The 26,590-nt window shown below is 45.5% G+C and overlaps 1 protein-coding gene across 1 annotated transcript in view; it reads left to right on the forward strand.

The window, feature by feature from the left end:
• LOC141128071 (multidrug and toxin extrusion protein 2-like) overlaps positions 1-26,590 on the forward strand; it is a 181,393-nt gene that overhangs the window by 48,534 nt on the left and 106,269 nt on the right. Inside the window, exon 10 of the mRNA XM_073615137.1 lies at positions 24,639-24,706. Within this exon, the coding sequence (XP_073471238.1) occupies positions 24,639-24,706 (68 nt within the window). The remainder of the gene's footprint in view (positions 1-24,638; positions 24,707-26,590) is intronic.

Consider the following 26,590-nt stretch of genomic DNA (forward strand, 5'->3'; position numbering starts at 1 on the left):
TGCATTAGAGCACAAGGGTTGTGACTGCATGTTCAGTCAAAAGTAGGACTTGGTCAACAAGCAGAAGGATTAGGATCCAAAACTGCATATGGCATCATTGCAATCAATCTCTCTAGCCATCAGTAAGACTTGGGTTCCACAAATTGTTCCTCATTATTTCCAAGGAGTACTGTTAATAGTGGTGCCACTTCAAAGTAGTCCCTGCACTACTTTGATCCCACTTTGATGCGACTTGTGGCCATGGACCTCAAGAATACACAGGCAATGCTTCAAGCCTCATAAAGGTCGCATCAAAATCACACAACTTTTTAGGTCGCATAGTGGAAACCTAGGTGAAGATTGTAAATGGTCTTTAGACCTAGCAAGTGTGTGTGTTTATGTGTGTGTGTACTGTATACACACTTCGAGAGATGTTTCTGCAAGTACCTTCGCTTGGCCGTTCGAGAGTTCACTACGAGTACATCTGACAGACTGTGACCTTTCCACAAACTCCATGCATTTCCCAGGATATTAGGTCCAGTAGTGGCTGTCTTGCGGGAGCAAGGACTTCTGGTGAGCCTTGTTTGGGCAACAACCTGGTGCAATGTTTTCCAGGTCCTGGGGAAAAAAGTTCTAGTTCAGACTCTGATCAAATTGGGAGGAGCCATCATCGAGAGATCAACTAGTCTCATTACAGCAATAACCTGCCTGGAAGCAGTTCTGAATCTCTGAAGAATACAGTAGAATTACCCTCAGAAAGAGAAACAGTATAAGTATCTCACTTGAACAAATTATAGCTCTTTCCCATTGGTTGCATCCCACGGTTGCAAAAGGGTAAGGAAATAGCTGTAGTAACCTGTGGTCCAAGGGGCCCAATGGAAGGTTGACAACGGTATTACCTGGTTTTTGTAGTAAGGGAAGATTTGCTTCCTGCACCAGGAACAGTGACTCCACAGAGGAGACGAGTCCCTTTTTGGAGGGAGCTAAGCTAACTAATCTTTCCGCTTATCAGCTACTAGGCATACCAATCATCGCACTCTATTACTTGTCAGGTATTTCATGCCAATGGAGGACAAGATGTCCAAAGTCAGAGTTGCAGTGGTCGCAGACTGAACGCATCAATTGGAGCCTCAGCTATGCTGCAAAGACTCGGCAAAATGGGAAAGTCCTATCTTTGTTGTCAAAGGAATGCAACACTAGGCAACCTCTGTCAGAGGTATCTCCCAGTCAGGTCTGCCAGCCCTTTAAGTTCGGGTTCCTAGAACTTTCTGACAGATGGCGTAAGGTACAAAGCCATTGGATGTCAAGGGATGGTCTGCAAACCAACAAGCCGTTCAAGGGTTTGACAACAAATAAAGCTATCTGGATATTGATCTGACAGTTACCTTGGTGGCTACCCAGAGGTGGAAGCAGTGAAACTTTGGAGATCCAGCTGGGTCTGCAGATTAGCCAATATGTATATTGAACAAACCTAATAGTCTCTAGGATCCTTATCAGGATCTGCAGGCGTTCAGTGGTGATGAGGACAATAATTGTCCGGTGGCTTAGAAGCCATGATATCTGCGGGTACAGTCTCAGATCCGAGAACCTCCTATTCTCCTTTCTGAGATCCAACACCTCATACAGCGTGGCCAACTGTGTCTTCCAAAGTCAGACAAGTTATATCTAGATGCTGGAGACCAAGAAGTGAAGGCTAACATGGAGGTCTCACATTTAATGTTAGTGTTTTAGTGTTTGAAACCTTATGGAGGTCAGTGCGCCTACTCCAAACTTCAAGTACATTAGAGCAGGGGAAACCCTACAGAAATTAAAGGATGGAATCTTCTGTTCCATACTGTAAGGATTGAATTGTATACAAGTAAGCCTAGAGACGGAATTAAAGGATAGATAAGGATCAGTCGTGTCCTCACTCTCTGGGAACCAGTAACTGTTGCTTATCTTGGTAAACCAATTCTGAAAGACCTGGGCAGGTTGTTCATTCCCCCTGGGGTCTTCCAAATATTGTGGGACACCTTGTCTCACTCTCCATTCAGAGGGATAAGACATCCTCAGTATGGCCAGTAACACTGAAGAAGTATATTGTATGGCTAATAGATTTAGAAGGATCTCAGATATCCAAGTATCAAGCCATAAACTACCTTGTTGCTGAAAGTATCAGGCAAAGTGGTTACATAGTTACATAATAGGTGAGGTCGAAAAAAAGACACAAGTCCATCAAGTCCAATCTATGTGTGTGATCATACAAATAAATGTGTATGATTATATGGTTCTAGTCTCTTCCTCAGCACTATACAGAGGTCTGCATCTTTTCATCTGGGTTAGAACATCATCCTTCTTACATATCCAAACAATAGTGTTTTGGAGTACCACAAGCATTGAAAATAGATTCAGGCGTGACCGGAAGCCGAGCAAGATGGAAGCCTAATCTCCCAGCTCTCTGAGCCCGCAGCGAGAAAGGCAATCTTGGGGGCAACCATCCACAGCTTTATGGGCAAATCACGGACCACCCGCTCCTCTAAACACAGGGGATCATCACAACCCCCTCCGGGTGCATCCACGGACCTCCGCTCCTTCTTTACACAGCCGGACGCATCCCGGAGCGGGGAGACCAACATGGCGCCGGTCACTTCCGCGCCTCAGCGCCGGAGCTCCACTCAGGCCTCACATACTGCTCCGGATCTTCCCCTGCACTCAGAGGACCAAACACGGGCAGAACTGAACCTCCAGGAGCGCAGCCTCTACACCGGAGCGGTGAGTTCTCCCCCGCAATCCGCCGCCCAGAGGGAACAGCCATACGGACCGCCATTAGCCATGCTGCCTACCTCCGCCCCACCATACACTCAGTGCTCAGGCGCATTCCCGAGACTTCTGAGAACAGCCTCCGACCCTCTGATTCAGAGCCAGGACCACACTTCCCCGTTGTCCCCGCTCTCCTCAGATCTCTCCCAGGACTACCCACCCTTACCCAGCCCCGCAGGCCCTTCAGCCAGAGTGCACCAGCTCCCTGAGGGAACACAGGATGGAGCCTGGGCCGTCACGGTCACATCCCCTCCGCCTAAGGCACAGAGGCTCTCTCGCTCTAGAGACTCCAGCACCTCCAGACACCATCTGCTCCCCACACCTTCATATGCGCAGAAGACAGGAGCTCTGCTCCCTCTCCCAGCAAGGGCTAGCTCTACAAGTCCCCCTCAGCAGCAACAAGCTGAAACATGGATAGACCCATAGGTCTCCCCAGCAACCGGTACACAACTATACCAGGAGAGGGGAACCGCACATCCTAATGCCACGCCACCGGGCAGGTCATCACCTAACCAGCATTATGGCACCACAATGGATCCACCCCTGCATCCCCAGTGGCAAGCATACTTACAAGCTATACCCACAAAGGAAGATTTCAGACAGCTTATTGAAGATGTGAAATCTACCTGCCGGACAGAAATCCAAGTACTCCAGACAGGCCTCAAACACCTGGCGGACAGGATGGAAATGGCCGAGGAAGAGATACAAGAAACCAAACTAGCAGTCCATAGAACTCAACTGCAGGGAGCAGACCACAGAGAAATGCTGAGAGATATGCAGAGACACGTGGAGGACTTGGACAACCGAGGGCGCCGTAACAACATTCGAGTGAGAGGCATACCGGAGGCGGAAGGCCCCGAAGACCTACAAACAACCCTACAATCTGTTTTCAATAATTTAATTGGGGAGCCGCCCAATAAGCACATAGACATGGACAGAGCCCACAGAGCGCTTCGCCCTAAAGGCGCCACCGCCAAACCAAGAGATATTATATGCAGAGTCAGCTCCTACCCCATCAAGGAAGAAATCATGAAGCGGGCACGTTTGGCGCGTAAAGTGACTTTTGAGGATGTCCAGATACAATTGTACCCAGACCTCTCTTGGATCACCCTGCAAAAACGCAGACTCCTCCAGCCTCTACTACAGCTACTGCAGAAGGAGAACATCACCTACCGTTGGGGTTTTCCCTTTAGCCTTACTGCAAAGCATCAGGGCAAATCCGCCGCACTGAGATATCCAGAGGACCTGCGCACTTTCTGCAACATCCTTGAAATTCCAGCACCAAAGTTACCGGACTGGGACATTGTCGCAACCCCACCACCACCGCCTACAATCTGGCAGAGAGTGTCTTCCTCCAATCGACCCCGGGACTCTGACCCGCAACGCAAGCCCGCCAAACAAAAGAATCGCTGAGATGCAAACACTGACTCTAGATAACTGAAGGACCTGAGCACTTAGGCTCAATATATAAGCCAAGTTAGACTGCAGTTTACTTTAGTTAGTCTATTGCAACTCCAGTTTAGGACCCCCGAGATTGCCCCCCTATACTGAATTCTACCTTATCATCTAGGGCTTAAGTCAGATGAGCCCTGGAGAGATGGGTATAGCTTCCGTTCCCTATCGCCCCCCCTCGATAGTTTGATAGACATCAGCGCAGGGTCGCAGACTATGTGCTGTAGAACTGTTATTTTCGGCTGGCTGCGGGCTCCCCTGTGCCCCTATCCACCCCTCTTTCCTGAGGTGGGGGGGCCCAGGGGACTCCGTCCAGTCCTAGGCCTGTTGGCCTACATAGGTTTGCTAGGAATGTATGTTTTCCATGTTTTTTGCACTCTAATAGTGTTTCTTTTTCTCTCTGACTTTTCTCTTCCCCTTCCTACCCAGCCATCACCAAACCTACCCAGCCATCTTCGAGCAAACTCGTGGTCTCCTCCCGGAGAGGGTCTGCCCCGAGCCCCAGTCATGAATGCAAGTGCATCAACACCAGGTGAGCATCTTATCATCTACCACACACACTGCCATGGCTAAGATTCTCTCACTAAATGTACACGGATTAAACTCCAATAAAAAACGGCATCTGGCGCTGAGGGAATTCAGACAGTCAGGGGCAGATATCATTATGATCCAGGAGACTCATTATGACAGGGGGGGCTCCTTCGCATTCGCCTCCAGATACTACTCCCAGATCTATATGGCTTCGGGTACCCACAAAAGGGCAGGAGTGGCCATACTTGTTAAGAGGGGAGCTCCCTTCGCTTGCGTGACCCAGCACTGTGATCCTCACGGCCACTTCATAATCCTACAGGGCCTATGGCAATCACAGGAAGTTACCCTGTGTACTCTGTATGCACCGAACACCAAACAACACAGCTTTCTATCCAAGGTGTACGCCCGCCTCTTTAAAGTCACACCAAAGGTTTTGGTAATAGGGGGCGACTTCAACCTTACCCATTCCTCCTATGCTGATCGCCAGACGGTGGGCCCCCAAGCAGCATCACCTAGAGTCCTTAGAGACTCGAGACTATTCAGACAAATCTCCAGACGATATGCGCTCTTTGATGCGTGGAGGGCTCTCCGCCCGGGCGATCGGCAGTATACGTTCTACTCAGCCCCACACCGCACCCACTCCAGGATAGACTACTTTTTTGTCAACAACCACACCTTACAACTCACTCGCAAGGCTCAAATACTCCCGATTTCATGGTCTGACCATGCCCCTATCTTGCTTACCATAGATTTAGACCCAGCCTTCCGTAGACCTTATAATTGGAAGCTTAACACTTTCCTCCTCCAACACCAGCCCTCTCAGGCAGAATTAACTTCCACTCTTCAGCTCTATTTTAAAGAGAATAATAATCAGGAAGTCTCGTCCGCCACGCTTTGGGAAGCCCATAAGGCGGTCCTCCGAGGTAAATGCATAGCACTCTCCACAGCACTAAAAAAAGATGCCCAAGCCGCAAAAGTGAAAGCGGAAAGAGAACTCAAAACACTAGAACACAAGCTCCAAACTAACCCCACAGTACCCTTGCTTAAAAAAATAACTAACCTACGTATGACCCTTCGGGACCTGGCCTTAGGTCAGGTAGAGAAAGCCTTGACCAGACTGAAACAAATGTTTTACGACAAAGGCAATAAGGCCCATACTCTTCTGGCCAACAAACTCCGTGAACGCACCCACATGCTATCCCCAAATCAGATTAAAAACAAATCAGGTCAGCTACTATCTCATCCAGTGGACATTGCCCACACCTTTGCAGATTTCTACAAAAATCTGTACAACAGCCCTGACATACCCAGTAATCCTCCCTCCCCAGACCTATCCCAAAAGATGCGACAATATTTAGAACAGAGCGGTATCCCAAAACTCCAACTATCCGACCTGCAATCGCTTAACGCACAGATCTCGGAAGAAGAATTAGAATTGACTATCAAAACCCTACCATCCCATAAAGCCCCTGGCCCGGACGGTTTTCCCTATGAATATTATAAGACATTCCTTCATCAATTGCTCCCCCATATGTGTAGGCTGTTTAATACCTTCCTCCGTGACACCCCCATCCCCCTAGATATGCAGCGATCATATATCACCCTAATCCCCAAACCAGACAAAGATCCATCCCTGTGCGCCAATTATAGACCCATTGCCCTCCTGAACTCCGACCTAAAAATTTTCACTAAGCTTTTATCCAACCGCCTAAACACGATCCTTCCAACGCTGGTCCACAAAGATCAGGTGGGGTTTGTCCCAATGCGGCAAGCAGGTGACAACACCAGAAGGGTGATTGATCTGGTGGACGTGGCGGGCAGGGGGGGACTCACCTCCATGCTACTGAGCCTTGACGCCGAGAAGGCCTTTGACCGTTTGGGGTGGCCCTTCCTGTTCGCCACGCTGACCCACATGGGCTTTCATGGACCTTTTATGCGAGCAATCAGGCACCTTTACTCCAACCCCTCCTCACAGGTCAGAACCCCCTTCGCACTCTCCACACCTTTTTCGGTGGCAAACGGCACCAGGCAGGGGTGCCCACTGTCGCCCCTGCTATTTGCACTATGTGTGGAACCCCTGGCCGCCACGATCCGGAATAACCAGGACATAAGGGGGATAATGGTTAGAGACAGGGAATTTAAGATCTCCCTATTTGCTGACGATATCATCCTTACACTGACCCAACCCCATTCCACCCTCCCGGTCCTACACAGGGAACTAGACAACTTTAGAGCTCTCTCAGGTTATAAAATCAATGCATCAAAATCAGAAGCCCTGCCTATACATATTCCTGCCACCGAACTCACACTACTAAAAGCCAACTTCCACTATAGCTGGAAAACCACAGCTCTGAAATATTTAGGGACCTTCATTACTCCAAAATACGATACCTTATACCAAGAAAACTTCCCACCCCTCTTTCGCTCCATTAGAGCATCACTGGCACAGTGGAAAAAACACCATATCTCCCTTTTCGGCCGTATAGCCTCTATTAAGATGACCATCCTCCCGAAGCTCCTATATCTCTTCCAAACACTCCCTATCCCTATACCACTCAAACACTTGAAAAAGCTCCAGGCGGACTTACTCCAATTTGTTTGGAACTATAAAAGGCATAGGATACCGAGGACGGTAATGCTGGCGTCACGTAGCGAGGGAGGCCTGGCATTCCCTGATATTATTAAATATTACCAGGCTGCGCAACTAAAAGCGATAGCCTCATGGTTTACACATAAATCATATAACAAATGGACTGAAATTGAAAAGCTTTGGCTAGCCCCAATACACCCGAACAACCTGCTATGGAGTGCGAATGCGGAGGTGCCCCCCGATCGGATGCTAGGCCCCATGTCTCTGCTACGGCGGACTTGGCGCACGCTGGCCCGACCCCATAAACTATCTTCAGAGAAATCACCAATGACCTCTTTTATCTGCAATCCCAAAGTGCCAGATAGTCTAACACATCAGATGTCCCACCCCTGGTCCTCTAGGAACCTATTCCACTTTGGGAGTATAGTGGAACCCAGATCCCGTAAATTATTACCTTTTTCTGAATTACAAGCAAAACATGGCTTGCCGAAACAGGCATTCTATGGATACTTACAAATCCGACACTACGCACTAACTATAACCTCGAACCTGCAGTTCTCTCCCCCAACCTCCTTTGAAACTATAATATTGAAGGGGAATGCCCAGAAGGGTATTATATCGGGAATTTACAAGATTTTAAATACCTTCTCCCTAGAAGAGCAAGGAAAGCACTCCTACATGCTTAAATGGGAGAAAATACTTGATGAGGAACTCCCTATAGCACAATGGCAGGCGATCTGGAACCAGACAGCAAAGAGTTCATTATGCACTCTATATAAGGAAAATGCATACAAAATTTTATTCTTCTGGTATATGACCCCAGATGTGCTCCATGCAATTTTCCCCACTAGTTCAGATCGTTGCTGGCGCTGTCAGGGAGGAAAGGGCAACCTCATACATATCTATTGGGAGTGCCCGCTGATCACCCCCTTTTGGGACAAGGTTCAACTCCTACTGTCCCATCTCTTGGAAATGCAGGTCCGAGCTTCTCCAAAGTTCTTCTTACTGGGTCTATCACCACTCAAACTACGCACGCCATATAAGAAATTAGTAAGACACATACTCACAGCAGCCAGATGCCTAGTAGCCCTAAACTGGAAACGCCGTTCCCCACCCTCTCCTGAAGATCTTTACTCGAGAATTAAAGATATTGAACTGATGGAGAAAATGACGGCTAGGATGCAGGACAGACTGGAGGCTCACAACGGGGTCTGGGAACTGTGGCATCTCCGGGAGGACCCACCATGACCAGGTATCAACCTTACTCAGATGGCCTACTGTACATCTCCCTCTCTCTTCCCCCTTGTTTTTTTTTTCTCTCTCTCTTTTTCTATTCCTCCTTCTATATCACAGATTTTAAAATATCTGAGTTCTCATAGATATTATTCTACTATAATGTAACTGGATTAACATCCTCTATCTACAAAAGGAATTGCTATAAGTTAAACGATGAGATATCTTTGAAACGTAGCACGAATTTAACACCCTTGCTTCACATATATATGTTTAATAGTGGATAAGATATGTTGGATAATATTTACAACTTTCCATGCTTCTTTACTCTGTACTGCAACTGAGAATGATAATAATAATAAAAAACTGTTATTTGAAAAAAAAAAGAAAATAGATTCAAGGTTGAAGAGAGACATAGAACTGGCCCTTCTTCAAGGAGAAAACAATAGGCTCTTTAGGCCTAATGGCATCAGAAGACAATTACTGTCCATTAAAAACAATCGCAGTGGTGCGGATCGAGTTAGTCAAGGGGCTTAGATGGCTAGGACAAATCCATCAATTGAGGGCAGAAACCGCTTTTCCAGACGGATTGCGCATCCATGGACGGAACTCCAAAGGAGTCCCTCTAGAACTAACTAAACTACGACCTAGTCTACATTCAACACTTTGGGGGCCCATTTTAAAGTTGACCCAGTGGCCTTAACAATATATTTCAGTCATTATTGGGGATAGATCTAATCCTCGACTCAAACACGTCAGCATTTCCCACCCTTGTTGTCTGGTGAGTTGGTATACCCCATACGTATATGCTGTCATGCTGTGTAGGAAAGAGGAAAATTTTATACTTACCTGACGGTAATTTTCCTTTCCTGATGCAAAGCATGACAGAATATAGGTCCTTCTCGAAAGGTCTTCACAGTGATACTAAGTTACGAGAATGTGGCCTGCAGGGAGGAGACTTACTTATATAGTGTAACCTGTCCTGGAATAGGGCAGGGGGCGGAGCCTACCCATACGTATCCCATATCACAATCCTTCATTCATAGTTGATCCAGAGGAAGGCCAAAAACCTCAGCAAACCATGATCCAATCTGCTACAACTGGGGAAAAAATCTTTCCTGATCCCCTGTGAGATTTTCCCTGGATCAACTCTACCTATAAATGTTAGTCGAAAATCAGTGAAACAAACAGCATGGGTACCCCCCCAGTCCATTACCAGGCCCTTTGGGTCTTGTATGGATATTAAGGGGAACCCCACACCTGAATTAAAAAAAGGAAAAGCGTGGGGCCCCCAGGCCCTATATACTCTGAACAGCAGTAAACAGGCAGTACAAACAAGACAGGGACTGTAGGTTTGTTGTTACGTAGAATCTGTTTGTAATTTTGAACTGGTACATTTTTAAAGTGTAGCTCCAGCCAAAAAATCTATTTTTAAGCTTTTTGGAAAACATAGGGAAGGGTTATCACCCCTGTAACCTTTGTTTTGCTTTCTGTGCACCTCTTCAGAAGATTTCACCTCACTTTCTGTCCGAATGACAAATGTTTTTTGAAAATTTGGGGTTTTTAGTGAAACAAGGATTGGTGGTAAAGCATCAGTGAAGAGGAGACACGTTTTTCCCATATTAACTCTTACAGGAGAGAATTTCCCTTCCTAGGGGTAGATTTCATCTCACTTCATGTTGTCTCCTTCCGTTTGCAAGTAGGAGTCATTTATAAGTTGGATGTTTGAAAGCAGGTGCCTGCCTTATATACTCTGCAGAAATTGGGGCCTTGGGGAAAAAAAACAAGGTCCCCTGACCCTGTTCTGAAGCCATAGTCGCATAGTTACTCATTGATGGCCCTCTGCTGCGTGTGCAGCCGCTGCAGCATGGTCAACGTTGAGTTCCACCTGGTGGGCATGTCACAGATTAGGTGGTTCTTGGGCAGGTTAAATTCCTTTTGGGGGTCAGCCAGCCGAGCACTGGCATTATATGACCTGCGGAAATGCACACAGACTTTCTTGGCCTGCCTCAGGATATCCTGTAAGCCTGGGTACCTGCCCAAGAACCGCTGTACCACCAAGTTAAGGACGTGAACCAAACAGGGCACATGGGTCAGTTGTCCCTGTCGGAGGGCGGAGAGGAGGTTGGTGCCATTGTCGCAAACCACCATACCTGGCTTAAGCTGGCGTGGTGTCAACCACCTCTGAACCTTCCCCTGCAGAGCTGACAGAATCTCTGCCCCAGTGTGGCTCCTGTCCCCCAAGCACACCAGCTCAAGCACCGCATGATTTTTGCCTGCATGCTTGCGTAGCCCCTTGAATGCCTACAGAGCACCGCTGGTTCAGAGGACAAATCAGCACAGGAAGAGGCCATGGAGGAAGAAGAGGAGGGGGTGGAGGAGAGAGGTGTGTCAGAATCACCACTAGTAGAATTTTGGAGGCGTGGTGGCGGAACAACCTCCAACACTACTGCACCCTGTGCTGCATCCTTCCCAGCTGCCAGAAGAGTCACCCAGTGCGCGATGAAAGATAGGTAACATCCCTGTCCATGCCTGCTGGACCATGAGTCAGCGGTAATATGCACCTTACCGCTGACCGCCCTGTACAGCGAGGCCAAGACATTGCCTTCCACATGCCGGTAGAGAGCCGGAATTGGCACTAAGGAACCGCACATTCCACAAACTCATGGAAGGGGGCAGAGTCTACCAACTGAGAAGGCAGCAGTTGAAGTGCTAGCAATTTAGCCAAGCTAGTATTAAACCGCTGGGCATGTGGATGGCTGGGAGCGAACTTCTTTCAGCGGTGCAGCAGCTGGGGCAGGGAAATTTGCCTGGTACAATCTGACATCGGTGTACTGATAGATTGCCCACAAGTACTTGGCTGTGACACACCTAATTCTACACCTTCATTAGTCTCAGTGCAGGTTTCAGAGAGGACTGAAGGTATAGTGGGGTTGGAGATCCTAGCTGATGAGGAGCAAGGAGAGGTCCACTTTGTTCTTTGGTGTGGGTCTTTTAGGTACGCTTGCCAACGAACTGCATGGCAGGTTGACATATGTCTGGTCAAGCATGTGGTGCCCAAGCGGGTGATGTTTTGGCCACGCGAGATACGCTTGAGACATATGTTGCAAATAGCAGTGGTGGGATCTGATGCACTCATCTCAAAAAAGGCCCACACCAAAGAACTTTTGGAATAACGCGCAGAGACAGCAGCGCCCTGCACATGCGGAGCTCTGCGGTGTGATGCAGTCAGTGTGCTGCCTTTAAGCTGGCCCCTGGAGGGCATCCTGCCTCATTGGAGATGTGTCTCCTCCTCCTCTCTCCTATCAGGCACCCACATGGAGTCAGTGACCTCATCATCCCCTCCCTCCTCATCACTGGAGCAAACCATCAGCTGAGCCTGCAAAACACTGGGCTTCCTCCTGGAGCATGTACCCAACACTGTGGTCAAACAGTTCGGGGGACTCCTCAGGAGGACATGGTGGGGCTAGGGAAGGAGTGACTGATGCCATTGAGCAGAGGGAAGAGGCCGTGTTGGCAGCTGCTTTGCCAGACAAAGTACCCTGAGCCTGGGTGAGAGAGGATGAGGAGGATGAGGACGGCTTGGTCATCCACTCTACCAAGTCTTCGGCATGTTGCGGCTCAACGCGGCCAGCTGCCGAAAAAAAGGACAAGCGTGTCCCACGGCCACGTGCTGATGAGGATGCACCGTGTCCATGACCAGCACTGTTGCCTCTAGACACAGAGCCTGCTTGCCCTCTTTTATTGGCTTGTGACTGTCTGCCTCTCCTTGTTGGCCTTCCAGACATACTAATGGCCTGCAATGAGATGTAGCTGCACAAAGCTGGGATGTATATATATACTGATACTGCAGCTAGCAGGATCAACTGCCTGCCTGTAGTATTATTAGTATGAGAACACCAGCAATTGTCTTCAGGTAGCTTTAGGTGCACAGTGTGCAGAGGACACAGTACACTAACTGTAAATACTGCAGCTGCCTGCCTGTGGTATTAATAGGATCAGAACAACAGCAATTGTCTTCAGGTAGCTTTAGGTGCACACTGTGCAGAGGACGCACTACACTAACTGTAAATACTGCAGCTGCCTGCCTGTGGTATTAATAGGATCAGAACAACAGCAATTGTCTTCAGGTAGCTTTAGGTGCACACTGTGCGAGGACACAGTACACTAACTGTAAATACTGCAGCTGCCTGCCTGTGGTATTAATAGGATCAGAACAACAGCAATTGTCTTCAGGTAGCTTTAGGTGCACACTGTGCAGAGGACGCACTACACTAACTGTAAATACTGCAGCTGCTTGCCTGTGGTACTAATAGGATCAGAACAACAGCAATTGTCTTCAGGTAGCTTTAGGTGCACACTGTGCAGAGGACACAGTACACTAACTGTAAATACTGCAGCTGCCTGCCTGTGGTACTAATAGGATCAGAAGAACACCACCAATTTTCTTCAGGTAGCTTTAGGTGCACACTGTGCAGAGGACACAGTACACTAACTGTAAATACTGCAGCTGCCTGTGGTATTAATAGGATCAGAACAACAGCAATTGTCTTCAGGTAGCTTTAGGTGCACACTGTGCAGAGGACACACTACACTAACTGTAAATACTGCAGCTGCCTGCCTGTTGTACTAATAGGATCAGAAGAACACCACCAATTTTCTTCAGGTAGCTTTAGGTGCACACTGTGCAGAGGACACAGTACACTAACTGTAAATACTGCAGCTGCCTGCCTGTGGTATTAATAGGATCAGAACAACAGCAATTGTCTTTAGGTAGTTTTAGGTGTGCACTGTGCAGAAGACACAGTACACTAACTGTAAATACTGCAGCTGCCTGCCTGTGGTATTAATAGGATCAGAACAACAGCAATTTTCTTCAGGAAGCTTTAGTTGCATACTGTGCAGAGGACGCACTACACTAACTGTAAATACTGCAGCTGCCTGTCTGTGGTACTAATAGGATCAGAAGAACACCACCAATTTTCTTCAGGTAGCTTTAGTTGCATACTGTGCAGAGGACGCACTACACTAACTGTAAATACTGCAGCTGCCTGCCTGTGGTTCTAATAGGATCAGAAGAACACCACCAATTTTCTTCAGGTAGCTTTAGGTGCACACTGTGCAGAGGACGCACTACACTAACTGTAAATACTGTATCTGCCTGCCTGTGTTACTAATAGGATCAGAGGAACACCAGCAATTTTCTTCAGGTAGCTGTAAATACTGTAACAGGAACAGGAACGGATCTAGCTAAATTGAATACAATGTATACATATATATATATATATATATATATATATATATATATATATATATATATATATATATATATACACACACAACACCTAGGATGCATATATATACACAATACACTGTAAGTGCAGCTAACTGACTTGCCTGCCTACTCTATCTAACTTAAATCAAATGACACTGTCTCTCTGTCTATCTCTCCACCGCCGCAACACACTACACAAGGCCACCACGCAGGTGGCCTTATATAGTGTGGGGTGTGTACTAAACCTCCCGAGCCATAATTGGCCAATGCCACCCTGGCTTTGGCCAATTACGGCTCTCTGTACAGACGGCGCTGTGATTGGCCAAGCATGTGGGTCATAGTGCATGCTTGGCCAATCATCAGCCAGCAATGCACTGCGATGCTGCAGTGAATTATGGGCCATGACTCGAATTTGGCGCGAACCGCCCATAACGTTCGCAATTCGATGAACGGTCGATCATGAGATGTTCGAGTCGAACATGGGTTTGACTCGAACTTGAAGCTCATCCCTAGTCCCCAGTTATATTATGTACATTTAGGAAAGAATCCAGGCCTTTTTAAAAGCAATCTACTGAGCTTGCCAGAATCACCTCTGGAGTGAGTCTATTCCACATTTTCACAGCTCTTACTGTGAAGAAACATTTCCGTGTTTGAAGTTGAAATCTTTTTTTCTCTAGACATAAAGAGTACCCCCTTGTCCTCTGTGATGACCTTAAAGTGAATAACTCAACACCAGGTTCACTATATGGACCACCTATGTATTTGTACATGTTGATCATATCCCCCCTTAATCTCCTCTTCTCAAGAGAGAATAAATTCAGTTCCTCTAATCTTTCCTCATAGCTGAGCTCCTCCATGCCTCTTATCAGTTTGGTTGCACTTCTCTGCACTTTCTCCAGTTCCCCAATGTCCTTTTTGAGAACTGGTGCCCAAAACTGAACTGCATATTCCAAATGAGGTCTTACTAATGATTTGTACACGGGCAAAATGATATCTTTCTCTCTCTGGAGTCCATACCTCTCTTAATACAAGAAAGGACTTTGCTCGCTTTGGAAACCACAGCTTGACATTGCATGCTATTATTGAGCTTATGATCTACCAAAACCTCCAGATACTTCTCTATGAATTCCCCCAGTCGTATGCCCCCTAGTATGTATGATGCATGTATATTCTTAGCCCCCAAGTGCATAAATTTACATTTATCAACATAGTAAATTGGAGACATCTTGTAAGGATGTTAATCCACTGCATAGCTTGGTGTCATCTGCAAAGACAGAAATGGTACTTTTAATCCCAGACTCTATATCATTTATAAAGATATTAACCACTTAAGGACCGAGCCTCTTTTTGAGATTTGTTGTTTACAAGTTAAAAACATTTTTTTTTGCTAGAAAATTAATTAACCCCCAAACATTATAATTTGATTTTCTAACACCCTAGAGAATAAAATGGAGGTTGTTGCAATACTTTCTGTCACACCATATTTGCGCAGCGGTCTTACAAGCGCACTTTTTTTGGATATAATACACTTTTTTGAATTAAAAAATAAGACAACAGTAAGTTAGCCCAATTTTTTTTATATTGTGAAAGATAATGTTACGCCGAGTAAATTGATATCCAACATATCACGCTTAAAAATTGTTCCCGTTCGTGGAATGGCGACAAACGTTTACCCTTAAAAATCTCAATAGGCGACGTTTAAAAAATTCTACAGGTTGCATGTTTTGAGTTACAGAGGAGGTCTAGGGCTATTATTATTGCTCTCGCTCTACCGATCGTGGCAATACCTCACATGTGTGGTTTGAACACCGTTTTCATATGCGGGCGCTACTCACGTTTGTGTTTGCTTCTGCACGCGAGCTCGGCGGGACGGGCGCCTTTTTAAAATTGTTTTTATTTTCTTATTTTACTGTTTATTATTATACTGTTCTTTAAAAAAATTCTGTCACTAATATTCCTATTACAAGCAATAAGGGATGAGCCCAACACCCCCCCGGTTCGGTTCGCAGCAGAACATGCGAACAGGCAAAAAATTTGTTAACACCGTTAAAGTCTATGGGACACGAATGTGAAAAATCAAAAGTGCTAATTTTAAGGGTTAATATGCAAGTTATTGTCATAAAAAGTGTTTGAGGACCTGGGTCCTGCCCCAGGGGACATGTATCAATGCAAAAAAAAGTTTTAAAAATTGACTTTTTTTCGGGAGCAGTGATTTTAATAATGCTTAAAGTGAAACAATAAAAGTGAAATATTCCTTTAAATTTTATACCTGGGGGGTGTCCATAGTATGCCTGTTACGTGGCGCATGTTTCCCGTGTTTAGAACAGTCCCTGCACAAAATGACATTTCTAAAGGAAAAAAGTCATTTAAAACTACTCGCGCCTATAATGAATTGTCTATGGGAGAGATCAAAATTGCTAATTTTAAAGGCTTATATGCATGGTATTGTCATAAAAAGTGTTTGGGGACCTGGGTCCTGCCCCAGGGGACATGTATCAATGCAACAAAAAGTTTTAAAAACGGATGTTTTTACATTCGACTCGAACATCGGGCTCATCCCTACAAGCAATGTAAACATCCCTTGTAATAGAAAAAAAAGCATGACAGAGCCTCTTAAATATGAGATCTGGGGTCAAAAAGACCTCAGATCTCATATATACACTAAAATGCAATAAAAAAATGTTGTAATGTAAAAGTTAAAAAGTTTTGACTTCGCTTCCGTCCTGCAATGGTATGGAGATGAGTGGGGGCCATCTTCCTCTTACTCTTCTCCATACCAAGGAAGGAGCAACATCGCCTCCACCGCTGCCGACGGCTCCAGTAAGCAGCGGAGGGCACCGGAGCGCGGCGGGAGGGGGGGCCCTCTCCCATCGCCGATAAAAGTGATCTTGCGGCGAATCCGCTGCAGAGACCACTCTTATCGGAAAGCAGACCACCGGCCGAAGAAGAAGATACCGGGGTTATGGCAGCTAGCTGCTGCCATAACGATATTCCTCTTTAAAGTTAAGACGTATATCGGCGTGTGGCGGTCTGTAAGTGGTTAAAATGTAAGGGTCCCAACAATAAACCTTGGGGTAAACCACTGATAACCTTAGACCATTCAGAGTAAGAATTAACCACTACTCTCTGAATTTGTTTTTTTTTAGCCAGTTTTCTATCCATTTACAAAATGATCTTTTGCATTTCATTAGCCATGTGTGGGGAACTGTGTCAAATGCTTTTGCAAAATCCCACCACGTACACAGCCACCCCTCTGTCCAAGGTTTTACTTACCTCTTCATAAAATGAAATCAGATTTGTTTGACAACTTTTGTCTTTCATGAATCCATACTGTCTGTTGCTTAAAATATTTTTTTCCAGCAATAACTCATCTATGTGGTCTTTTATTAAACTCTCCAGTATCTTCCCAACTATAGAAGTTAAACTAACAGGTCTATAGTTACTTGGTAAAGACTTAAAGACTTTGATCCCTTTTTAAATATGGGCACCACATTGGCCCTACACCAATCCAGTGGTACCATTCCAGTCATTAACGAGTCCCTAATAATTAGAAACAATGGCTTTGAAATGACAAAACTCAATTATTTTAGGATCCGTGGGTGGATGCCATCTGGTCCAGGTGCTTTATCCACCTTTATTCTGTCTAAATATTTCTGGACCATATCACTTTTGAGCCATTGTGGATCATTTGGGGCTGTGTCAATACCACCCCCATTATGGACATGAGCTCCCCCATGCTCCTTTGTAAACACAAAGCTGAAGAAAGTATTTAATAAATTAGCCTTCTGTTTGTCCCCAGTCATCCACTCTAGATTATGCTGTAAAGGGCCTACATGCTCAGACCTGACCTTAATTTAGTATTAATATATTTGAAGATATTTTGGGGTTTTTTCCTACTATCTTTTGCAATCTGTCGTTCATTTTGAATTTTTGCGTCCTTGATTTCCTTTTTACATATTCTGTTATATTCTTTGTAGCATTTAACCACTTCTGGACCGCGCGCTGTCATTATATATCGGTACTTTGGTGGTAAATACTGGGTTATGGCAGCATATAGCTGCCATAACCCTGGTATTTTCGTAAACGGTCCGCTTTAGGATAAAAGTGGGCTCTGTGGCAGATTCGCAGCGAGATCACTTTTATCGACAGCAGAAGAGGTGCCCACCCCCACTCCCGCCGTGTTCCGGTCGTCTCCGCTGCTTACCGGAGCCATCGGTAGCGGCAGAGACGATCCGATCCTTTCCCCTCAGAGACACTAAGTCGAGTGAGGGAATGATGGTCCCCCCACTCAATGCTATTGGATGACAGAAGCGACGTGAAATGTCACTTTCACCCAACGGCCTTAAAGGGAAATTTTTTTTTATTGTGGGAAAAAAAACTTTTTTTTTTATTGCATTTAAGTGCAAATGTGAGATCTGAGGTCTGTCGTTCATTTTGAATTTTTGCATCCTTGATTTCCTTTTTACATATTCTGTTATATTCTTTGTAGCATTTAACCACTTCCGGACCGCCCGCTGTCGTTATATATCGGTACTTTAACAGTAAATACAGCAGATAGCTGCCATAACCCTGGTATTTTCGTAAATGGTCCGCTTTAGGATAAAAGTGGTCTCTGCGGCAGATTCGTCATAAGATCACTTTTATCGGCAGCAGAAGAGGTGCCCACCCGCCTCCCGCCGTGTTCCGGTCATCTCCGCTGCTTACCAGAGCCGTCAGTAGCGGCAGAGACGATCCTTTCCCTTTAGAAACACTAAGTCGAGTGAGGGAATGATGTCCCCCCACTCGACTCAATGTTGTTGGATGACGTCAAACGTCACTTTCACCCAACGGCCTTAAAGGGACATTTTTTTTTTATTGGGAAAAAAAATACTTTTTTTTTTTATTGCATTTAAGTGTAAATGTGAGATCTGAGGTCTTTTTGACCCCAGATCTCACAATAAAGTTGTCCTGTCATGTTTTTTTTCTATTACAAGGGATGTTTAGATTTCTTGTGATAGAAATAAAAGTGATCCAAAATTCATTTTTTAAGGGACAGTGTAAAAATAAAAAATAAAAAGTTAAATAAATAAGGAAAAAAAAAAAGCGCCCTGTCCCTCCGTGCTCACGCGCAGAAGCAAACGCATAAGTAAAAAGAATAAAACTAAGTGCACTTACAGTCAAGTGGTCAAAAATCTATAAATTAAGTGATGATAAAATTCATAAATAGCCTGTAAGTGGTTAATGAGATCCAAAAATAAATAAATAAGTTCATTAAGTGCCTGTGAATAAATGATAAAGTCCAATATTGAATAAAGTGCACATGCGGTTAAGTGACCAAAAAAATGTTAAAATATAAACAATAAAAAAGATAAACAGTAAAAAAGTCATCAAAGTTCATAAATTGCTGGTGAATAAACAATAAATAAAGTCCATTCATAGAGAGCTCAATGAGGACCCACAAATCCCATGAAGGAAAATCACACATCCACAGTTCATCGGTCCCAGCCCGTGTGAGAGGAAAGAGGAATAGAGGGAGTGTGAAGGAAGTGTCCAGGCAGACGGTGGATCCAGGTGACAATAAAATTGAGCCCTTACCAAAAGTGGTGGACCTCCTTAGTAGCAAGGTCATATGGGCATGCAGATACAGCCCTCTGCAGGGACAGATGGATGACAGCGTCCGGCTTCACCGATGTATATAGCGTTCCAAGGGGAGGCAACTCGAGGGTGTCAGCATAGGGAAAAGCACTCACCACCTACAGGATCTACTTCAATGTCCCTAGGCTGGTCCACATTCTCTCAAATCAGCACATGGAACCATCAGTGCTGGACACTTCAATACGGTCCGTTCCCCTCCCGCTCGTAGTTACAGACAAATGTCTCCTTCCTCCCTCCAGTCATGTGACAAGGGGATAGAGGAGAGGAAGAACGGGCAGCCTTCCCTCACTCCACAGCGGTGCTCTATGGTGTGACATAAAGTATTGCAATGACTGAATTTTATTCTCTAGGGTGTCTGAAATAAAATATATAATGTTTGGGGTTCTAAGTAATTTTCTAGCAAAAAACCTGATTTTAAATTGTAAACAACAAGTTTGAAAAATAGGCCTGGTCCTTAAATGATTAAACGATGATAGTGTTCCTAATTTTTATATTTTTTAAAAGTTATTTTCTTATTTATAGCCATTTTAACTTTGGCCGTGAGCCACATATGTCTTATTTTTAGCCTTTTAAACGTATTGCCCGTGGGAATATACTTTGCAGTGAGTTCACATCTTTTTTAAGATTTCCCATTTCGTTACTGTGTCCATTGATGCCAATATTCACTCCCAGTCTAAGTACTGGAGAGCAGCCCTCATCCTTGGAAAATTTGCTCTCTTAAAGTGAAGTGTTTTTATCTTTCCCATATGTGTTCCAAATGAAATCCCTCCATACATGCCAGGGTGCTGGGTGTAATCCTTGACTCTGACCTCTCCTTCAGCCCCCACATCCAATCACTGGCTAAATCCCGCCGCCTTAACCTCTGCAACATCTCCAGAATTCGACCCTTCCTGACTAATGACACCACAAAGCAACTTATTCACTGCTTGATTATTTCCCGCCTTGACTACTGCAACTCTCTCCTTAATGGCCTACCCTTATGCAGGCTATCCCCCCTTCAGTCTATGAATGCTGCTACTAGACTAATACACCTCCCTAATCGATCCATGACTGCTGCCCCTCTCTGCCAATCCATTCACTGGCTTCCCCTACCCCACCGTATAAAATTCAAAATGCTAACCACAACATACAAGGCTATCCACAACATCGCCCCCAGCTACATCACCAACCTCATCTGCAGATATCGCCAAAATCGCCCCCTCTGCACCTCCCAGGACCTCCTGCTCTCTTGCTCCCTTGTTACCTCCCCTGATGCTCGCCTTTAGGACTTCTCCAGAGCCTCTCCCATCCTCTGGAACTCCCTGCCGCTGGATATCCAATCAGCCGGAAACCTGTCCACTTTTATGAGATCCTTGAAAACTCACTTATTCAGGGAAGCCTATCCCACACCCACAACTGTCCCCGAGCCACCCCATCAAATCATTCCCCCGCCTATTACCATTTGTACCACCACCCCCTCCACTTAGAATGTAAGCTCTACGAGCAGGGCCCCTCTGTATTGAACTGTACTGCAATTGTGCTGTCCCCCCTCTACATTGTAAAGCACTACGTAAACTGTTGGTGCTATATAAATCGTGTATAATAATATTAATTATAATGTTATGATAATACAAGTAAAAAGGCGCAAAGCACAGTTACCTTGAAAGTAAAACCGATTAGTCCAGGAACTGAAAACTGTAAAAATGCATGTGTAAGTTCATGCATATATACTGGGGGTATATACGAGAGGTCAGTCAGGGCGGCCACCAAAGGAGCCAAAAGCAGGGTCCAGCAAGCTAAAACAACAACAAGGAGAGGGGCGCCTCTGAGTATAAATCATAAATACATTTTATTAAAACAACAATATCCACTCACATGGAAGTTGGAGAAGTTGCATTAGGGTCAGTTGGCTGGGCTGGAGAGATGCGGTGGAACTACAGGTCACAGCGGATCCTGCAGGGCATGCCAGGTCCAGAGAGGATTAGTTCTTGCAGCCGGGTGCAGTCTCTTGCAGCAAACAGTCCAACATAAATCCTGCTGAGTTGGGAGCCAGGTTATATCCCAGATGCACAGATAGGGGTTCCAGGGAGGGGGAGGGAGAGATGTGTAGGACGCCAGAGCATCCGTTCAGCCGTGCTGCTGCTCACTGGTTGAATAGTGTAAAGCCTCTAGGAAGGGATAAGGCCGGCCGAGCCGAGAATCACAAACGAGGCTTGGAGAGCAAATACAGCGTGGCGCCCGGTGATGACGTCACACGCATGCGACGCGTTTCAGAATAAGCTTGCCATTGGTGGACGAATGGCCGCATTCCTTTCTCAAGCATCACTTGCTACCCAGATGTTATACTATATGAATATTGGTAATAAGCTCTGCATGGTTTGAGATTACCAGCTCCAACAGAGCGTCATTCCATATTGGGGCCTCAATAAACTGGACCATAAAATTGTCTTGTAATAGGTTTATACATTTTTGCCCTTTTAACTGTCCCTGCAGTGCCATTACTCCAGTTAGTTTACGGGTAGTTAAAATTCCCCATTATTATTACTATCCCAGCCCTTGCAGCCCTTTCCATCTGTGCAAGGAGCTGAGTCTCCACCTCCTCATTAACACTGGGAGGTCTATAACAAACTCCAATGATAACCTTTGTAGTACGCACACCCATGTACAGTTCCACCCATAATGCTCATCACACTCTCCATCAACTAGGTCCTCTTTCACACTCGCTTAGAGATCACTTTTTACATTGAGACAGACACCACCACCCCTCTGTTTTACCCTGTCTTTCCGAAAGAGAGCATAGCCAGAAATAATAATAGCCCAGTCATGAGAAGAATGAAGCCAAGATTCAGCAGTACCAATTAGATCATAGTTTTCCTCGTGCACTAGAACTATCAACTCACCTATTTTGCTTGGCAGACTTCTGGCATTGGTGAACAAACACTTTAATTCATTGTCACATTTTGCAAATGTATGTTGCATATTTATTTAGTAGAAATAGTACCATTTCTAATGGTTGTTTTTAAGATTGGAACCTTCATATCATCTGCCATAGCCCTCCCCCCATCTTTCCCCATTCCACCCACCAATAGGGTCTGATCCCTGTCTGATATAATCTAATTCACCCTCCCCCCCCCACCATCCTAGTTTAAATACTCCTCCAGCCTTCCCATAAACCTTTCCCCCAGCACAGTAGACCCCCTTACATTTAGGTGCAAACCATCTTTAGCATATAGGTTGTACCCCAATGAAAAGTCAGCCCAGTGCTCTAAAAACCCAAATCCCTTCTTCTTACACCAGGTCTTTAGCCATGCATTCAGCTCTCTAATCTCCCCCTGCCTTTCCTGTGTTACACATGGCACAGGCAATATTTCAGAGAATATCACCTTGGAGGCCCTTCCCTTCAACTTGCAGCCTAGATCTTTAAATTGGTTCTTAAAGCGGAGTTCCACACAAAAATGGAACTTCCGCTTTTCGGAACCCTCCCCCCCTCCGGTGTCACATTTGGCACCTTTCAGGGGGGAGGGGGGTGCAGATACCTGTCTAAGACAGGTATTTGCACCCACTTCCGGCATAGACTCCCATGGGAGTCTATGCCTCTTCCCATCCCGACCGCGCTGTCTGCTGGGAACACACAGCTCCCAGGAGAGAGCGGGGACCACTAGGGACGCGCAGCGCGACTCGCGCATGCGCAGTAGGGAACCGGGAAGTGAAGCCGCAACGCTTCACTTCCTGATTCCCTCACCTAGGATGGCGGCGGCAGCTGCCGAGAACCGAGCGGGTTCTCGGCGTCCCCTGCCGACATCGCTGGACCCTGGGACAGGTGAGTGGGCATGTATTAAAAGTCAGCAGCTGCAGTATTTGTAGCTGCTGGCTTTTAATATTTTTTTTTTTTGGCGGTGTGGGTGAACCCCCGCTTTAAGAAGCCTCCAATTTCCATATATTCTGTCACTGGTTCCAACGTGGACCAAGACAGTTGAGTCATGCCCAGCCCATCTCGGTAATTTATCAACCCGGTCCACCACATGCCGAACCCTTGCAACAGGGAGACTGCAAACCATTCGGTTGAGGCGAACCTGGTGACAAATTATTCTATCTGTCCTTCTGATTATAGAATCACCTATTAACACCAACTGTCTAGGCCTACCTGCACTCCCCTCACCACTCCTACTAGATGGACCACTCTCCCGGCTGTTAGAGGGAGCATTGACATCTAGGGCTGCCACCTCTGAGCTTGCTACCCCCACATCTTCACCCAACTTGGTCAATCTGTTAGGGTGCTCAAACCCAGGGCTGGCCTTCCTTTTTTGTGAGCCCCTACCACTCTCTCTAACTACTTTAACCCATCTTCCTACCTGATAGTCCTGACTTACCCCTCCACCCTCCGCATTAACCCTACTAGCCACGTGCTCAGTGAGCAGAGGACCCCTTTCAAGGTTGTTAGTTCTGCCCAGTGTTGCAATTTGCTCCTCCAGATCTCTAATGCGAGCTTCCAGAAAGGCAACCTGCTCACATCTGTCTGTCCTTCTACTGCCTCTTGATGCAGTGTTCCATTTATAGGTTCAGGTAACCTGTCTACCTGCAGAGACTTGACCAAGAGGTCGTCAGTGTGCATCCTGACTGGTTCAGCTTCTTATTTAGGGCATATTTCAAGGGAAGTAGGCACGTTGTCCCTTTAAAATTCAAAAGTGCTACACAATAAAGTTATATCATATAATGATACTATGCCATGAAAAACTGCTAATAGTGTAATATCCACTTATCTGCAATATGTTCTGTAGTAGCTACAATGTGATTTTGTATAGTAATGTCTCTGACTTGTATTGGCCAAAGCCAGGTCTTTTGTTATCCATCTGTTGCTTTGTCATTTGTAAAGCTTCTAATAAATGTATTGAAAGAAAAACCTCCCCTCAGAATAACAGCTCCCTCGACTGGCTGTTTAGCTACAATGACTGATGAAGTGGTGGTTAAAAGAATGAGCATGTAGTGGCACTTCTTTGACACTGAAACCAAACATTTTTTGCATGGAAAATCATTTTGGCTGATATTTTAGGAGCTACTGATGGACCATCTGATTGTTTGAATAACATAGTTTTGTTGGTCATGTAATTTAACAAAAACATCTATGAACAGTTGGCTAATTACTGACATCTTCATCTTATTTTTCAGGGCTTATTAGCATTGTGGAGTTGGGAGGACAAACCATTATGATAGAGTTGGTAACAATGGCTGCAATGGTATGATGATCTTTCACTATTTATTCAGTTTAATACTTATAAAACTTTGGTTCCTACAGCTAAACTTCAGATACATGTAAAAGATACCAATTAATGCAGCAAATTTCATCTACATTAGAGCTCAGGCTGGCAGAAAGAGAAACTGCATATGCAGTCAGTCATTTGTGCTTACAAAAAACACGATGACACAAGGAGAGAGCAGAGTGATGCTCAGAAGATAGAGAGATGAGCTCATTTGTCTGCTGCTTCCCCTTCCACTGTCCAATCATAAGCTGGAGCAGAGACAAGGCATGTAAGTTATATCTAACTGCAGCAGAGAAAAATCATGTCTCCTACCCTGCCAGACAGGGCTGTGTTGTGTGGCAGAGCTGTGCAAAATTTCAGAACTGGATGGACAGAAATTTCAAATCCTTTGGCAGGTAAAATGACTCCAATATATGTATTTATTCTACATAGCTGTTTGTCTGGGCTTAAGCATTAAGTGCAGAGAACATATAATACTTAACTTATACATGGATATCAGTCATATATTTCTTTTATCTTATTTCAGTAGTATACAATTACCGTATTTATCGGCGTATAACACGCGTGGCGTATAACACGCACCCCAAGTTTAGGAGGGAAGTTTAAGGAAAAAACTTTTAGGAGGGAAGTTTAAGGAAAAAAACTTACATTTAAATGCCCATCAATGCAGCCTTATCAGTGTCCATCTGCAGCCTTGCCCATGTGTCCATCTGCAGCCTTGCCCAAGTGTCCATCTGCAGCCTTGCCCAAGTGTCCATTTGCAGCTTTGCCCAAGTGTCATCTGCAGCATGATCATTTAAATTACCGCCGCCGAGATAGACAGAGCCGGATGTCCTGTGTACTCGGCTCCTCTTGCAGTCCCGCCCCTTGGCCCGGCTCCTATGATGGACACAACACCGGTCCAATGGCAGGATTGGGTGTGACTGCGAGCGGAGCTGAGCCTAGCCGAGTACACAGTACACTCGGCTCAGTCTATTTCGGCGGCGCTCCTTCCCTCCTTCCCTTCCGAGGCAGCGGTTCGGCGTTTAACACGCACCCACTATTTTCCCCTGATTTTAAGGGGAAAAAGTGCGTGTTATACGCTGATAAATATGGTACTTTTCCTGTCCAACTCCACGGCAGCAAAAATGGGTTGTCTCCAGCCCCCGGGCTACCCAATAGGACTGTTTACTTATAAATAAATGCCCTGCCTGAGCCCCCTGTTCCTCTTCTGTCCTTCTTATGGGACCATGGTACCTGGCTGGGTTCAATTTGTAGCCGTGTTTTGTTTTAGAAAATATCTTTTCATGGCTGACCAAACATAGGGCTTTTTGGGATGAATGACTATGCTTTTCATCAGCCATTAGTGAGGTGACCACCACCATGCTCTTTTGTGTCCCACACTTGGAGATCCGTAATTGGATCTCATAGGATCAGAAAAATCCTTGGCAGGTCCGACTGGAGATTTAGAAGTTTAGAAGATTTAGATATGAGTTCCTCAAGCCTAGGAACTGCTTTTCAGCCAGTTCCAAAAATGTTTACGTTTATTCAGAGAGCAATCTTACGCAATGATTAGGTTTTATTTGCTTTGAGAAACTGGAATGTGGAGAAAGAAGTTATCTATGGAAAGGTCCTTGTATTCCTGGAGCCATTAGCTGAAAACTTGTGTACGATCAAGATGACCCGTCTGTGGATTATTATTAAAAGTGCCAGTAGACCCAAGGGGGTCTTTGATTGAGGTGAGCAGGCATTGCACACGGAGGTGGTGGTGATTACCTATCAGCACTTATTTCTGCAGAGCCTGTCACAGAGCATGGATTGAGTTTATTCACGTTTCTTCAGCAATCAAGAGTTTTTGCCATTAAGATTTTTATTGATTTT

The sequence above is a fragment of the Aquarana catesbeiana genome, linkage group LG02, assembly GCF_042186555.1.
Source record: "Aquarana catesbeiana isolate 2022-GZ linkage group LG02, ASM4218655v1, whole genome shotgun sequence".
Taxonomy (NCBI): Eukaryota; Metazoa; Chordata; class Amphibia; order Anura; family Ranidae; genus Aquarana; species Aquarana catesbeiana.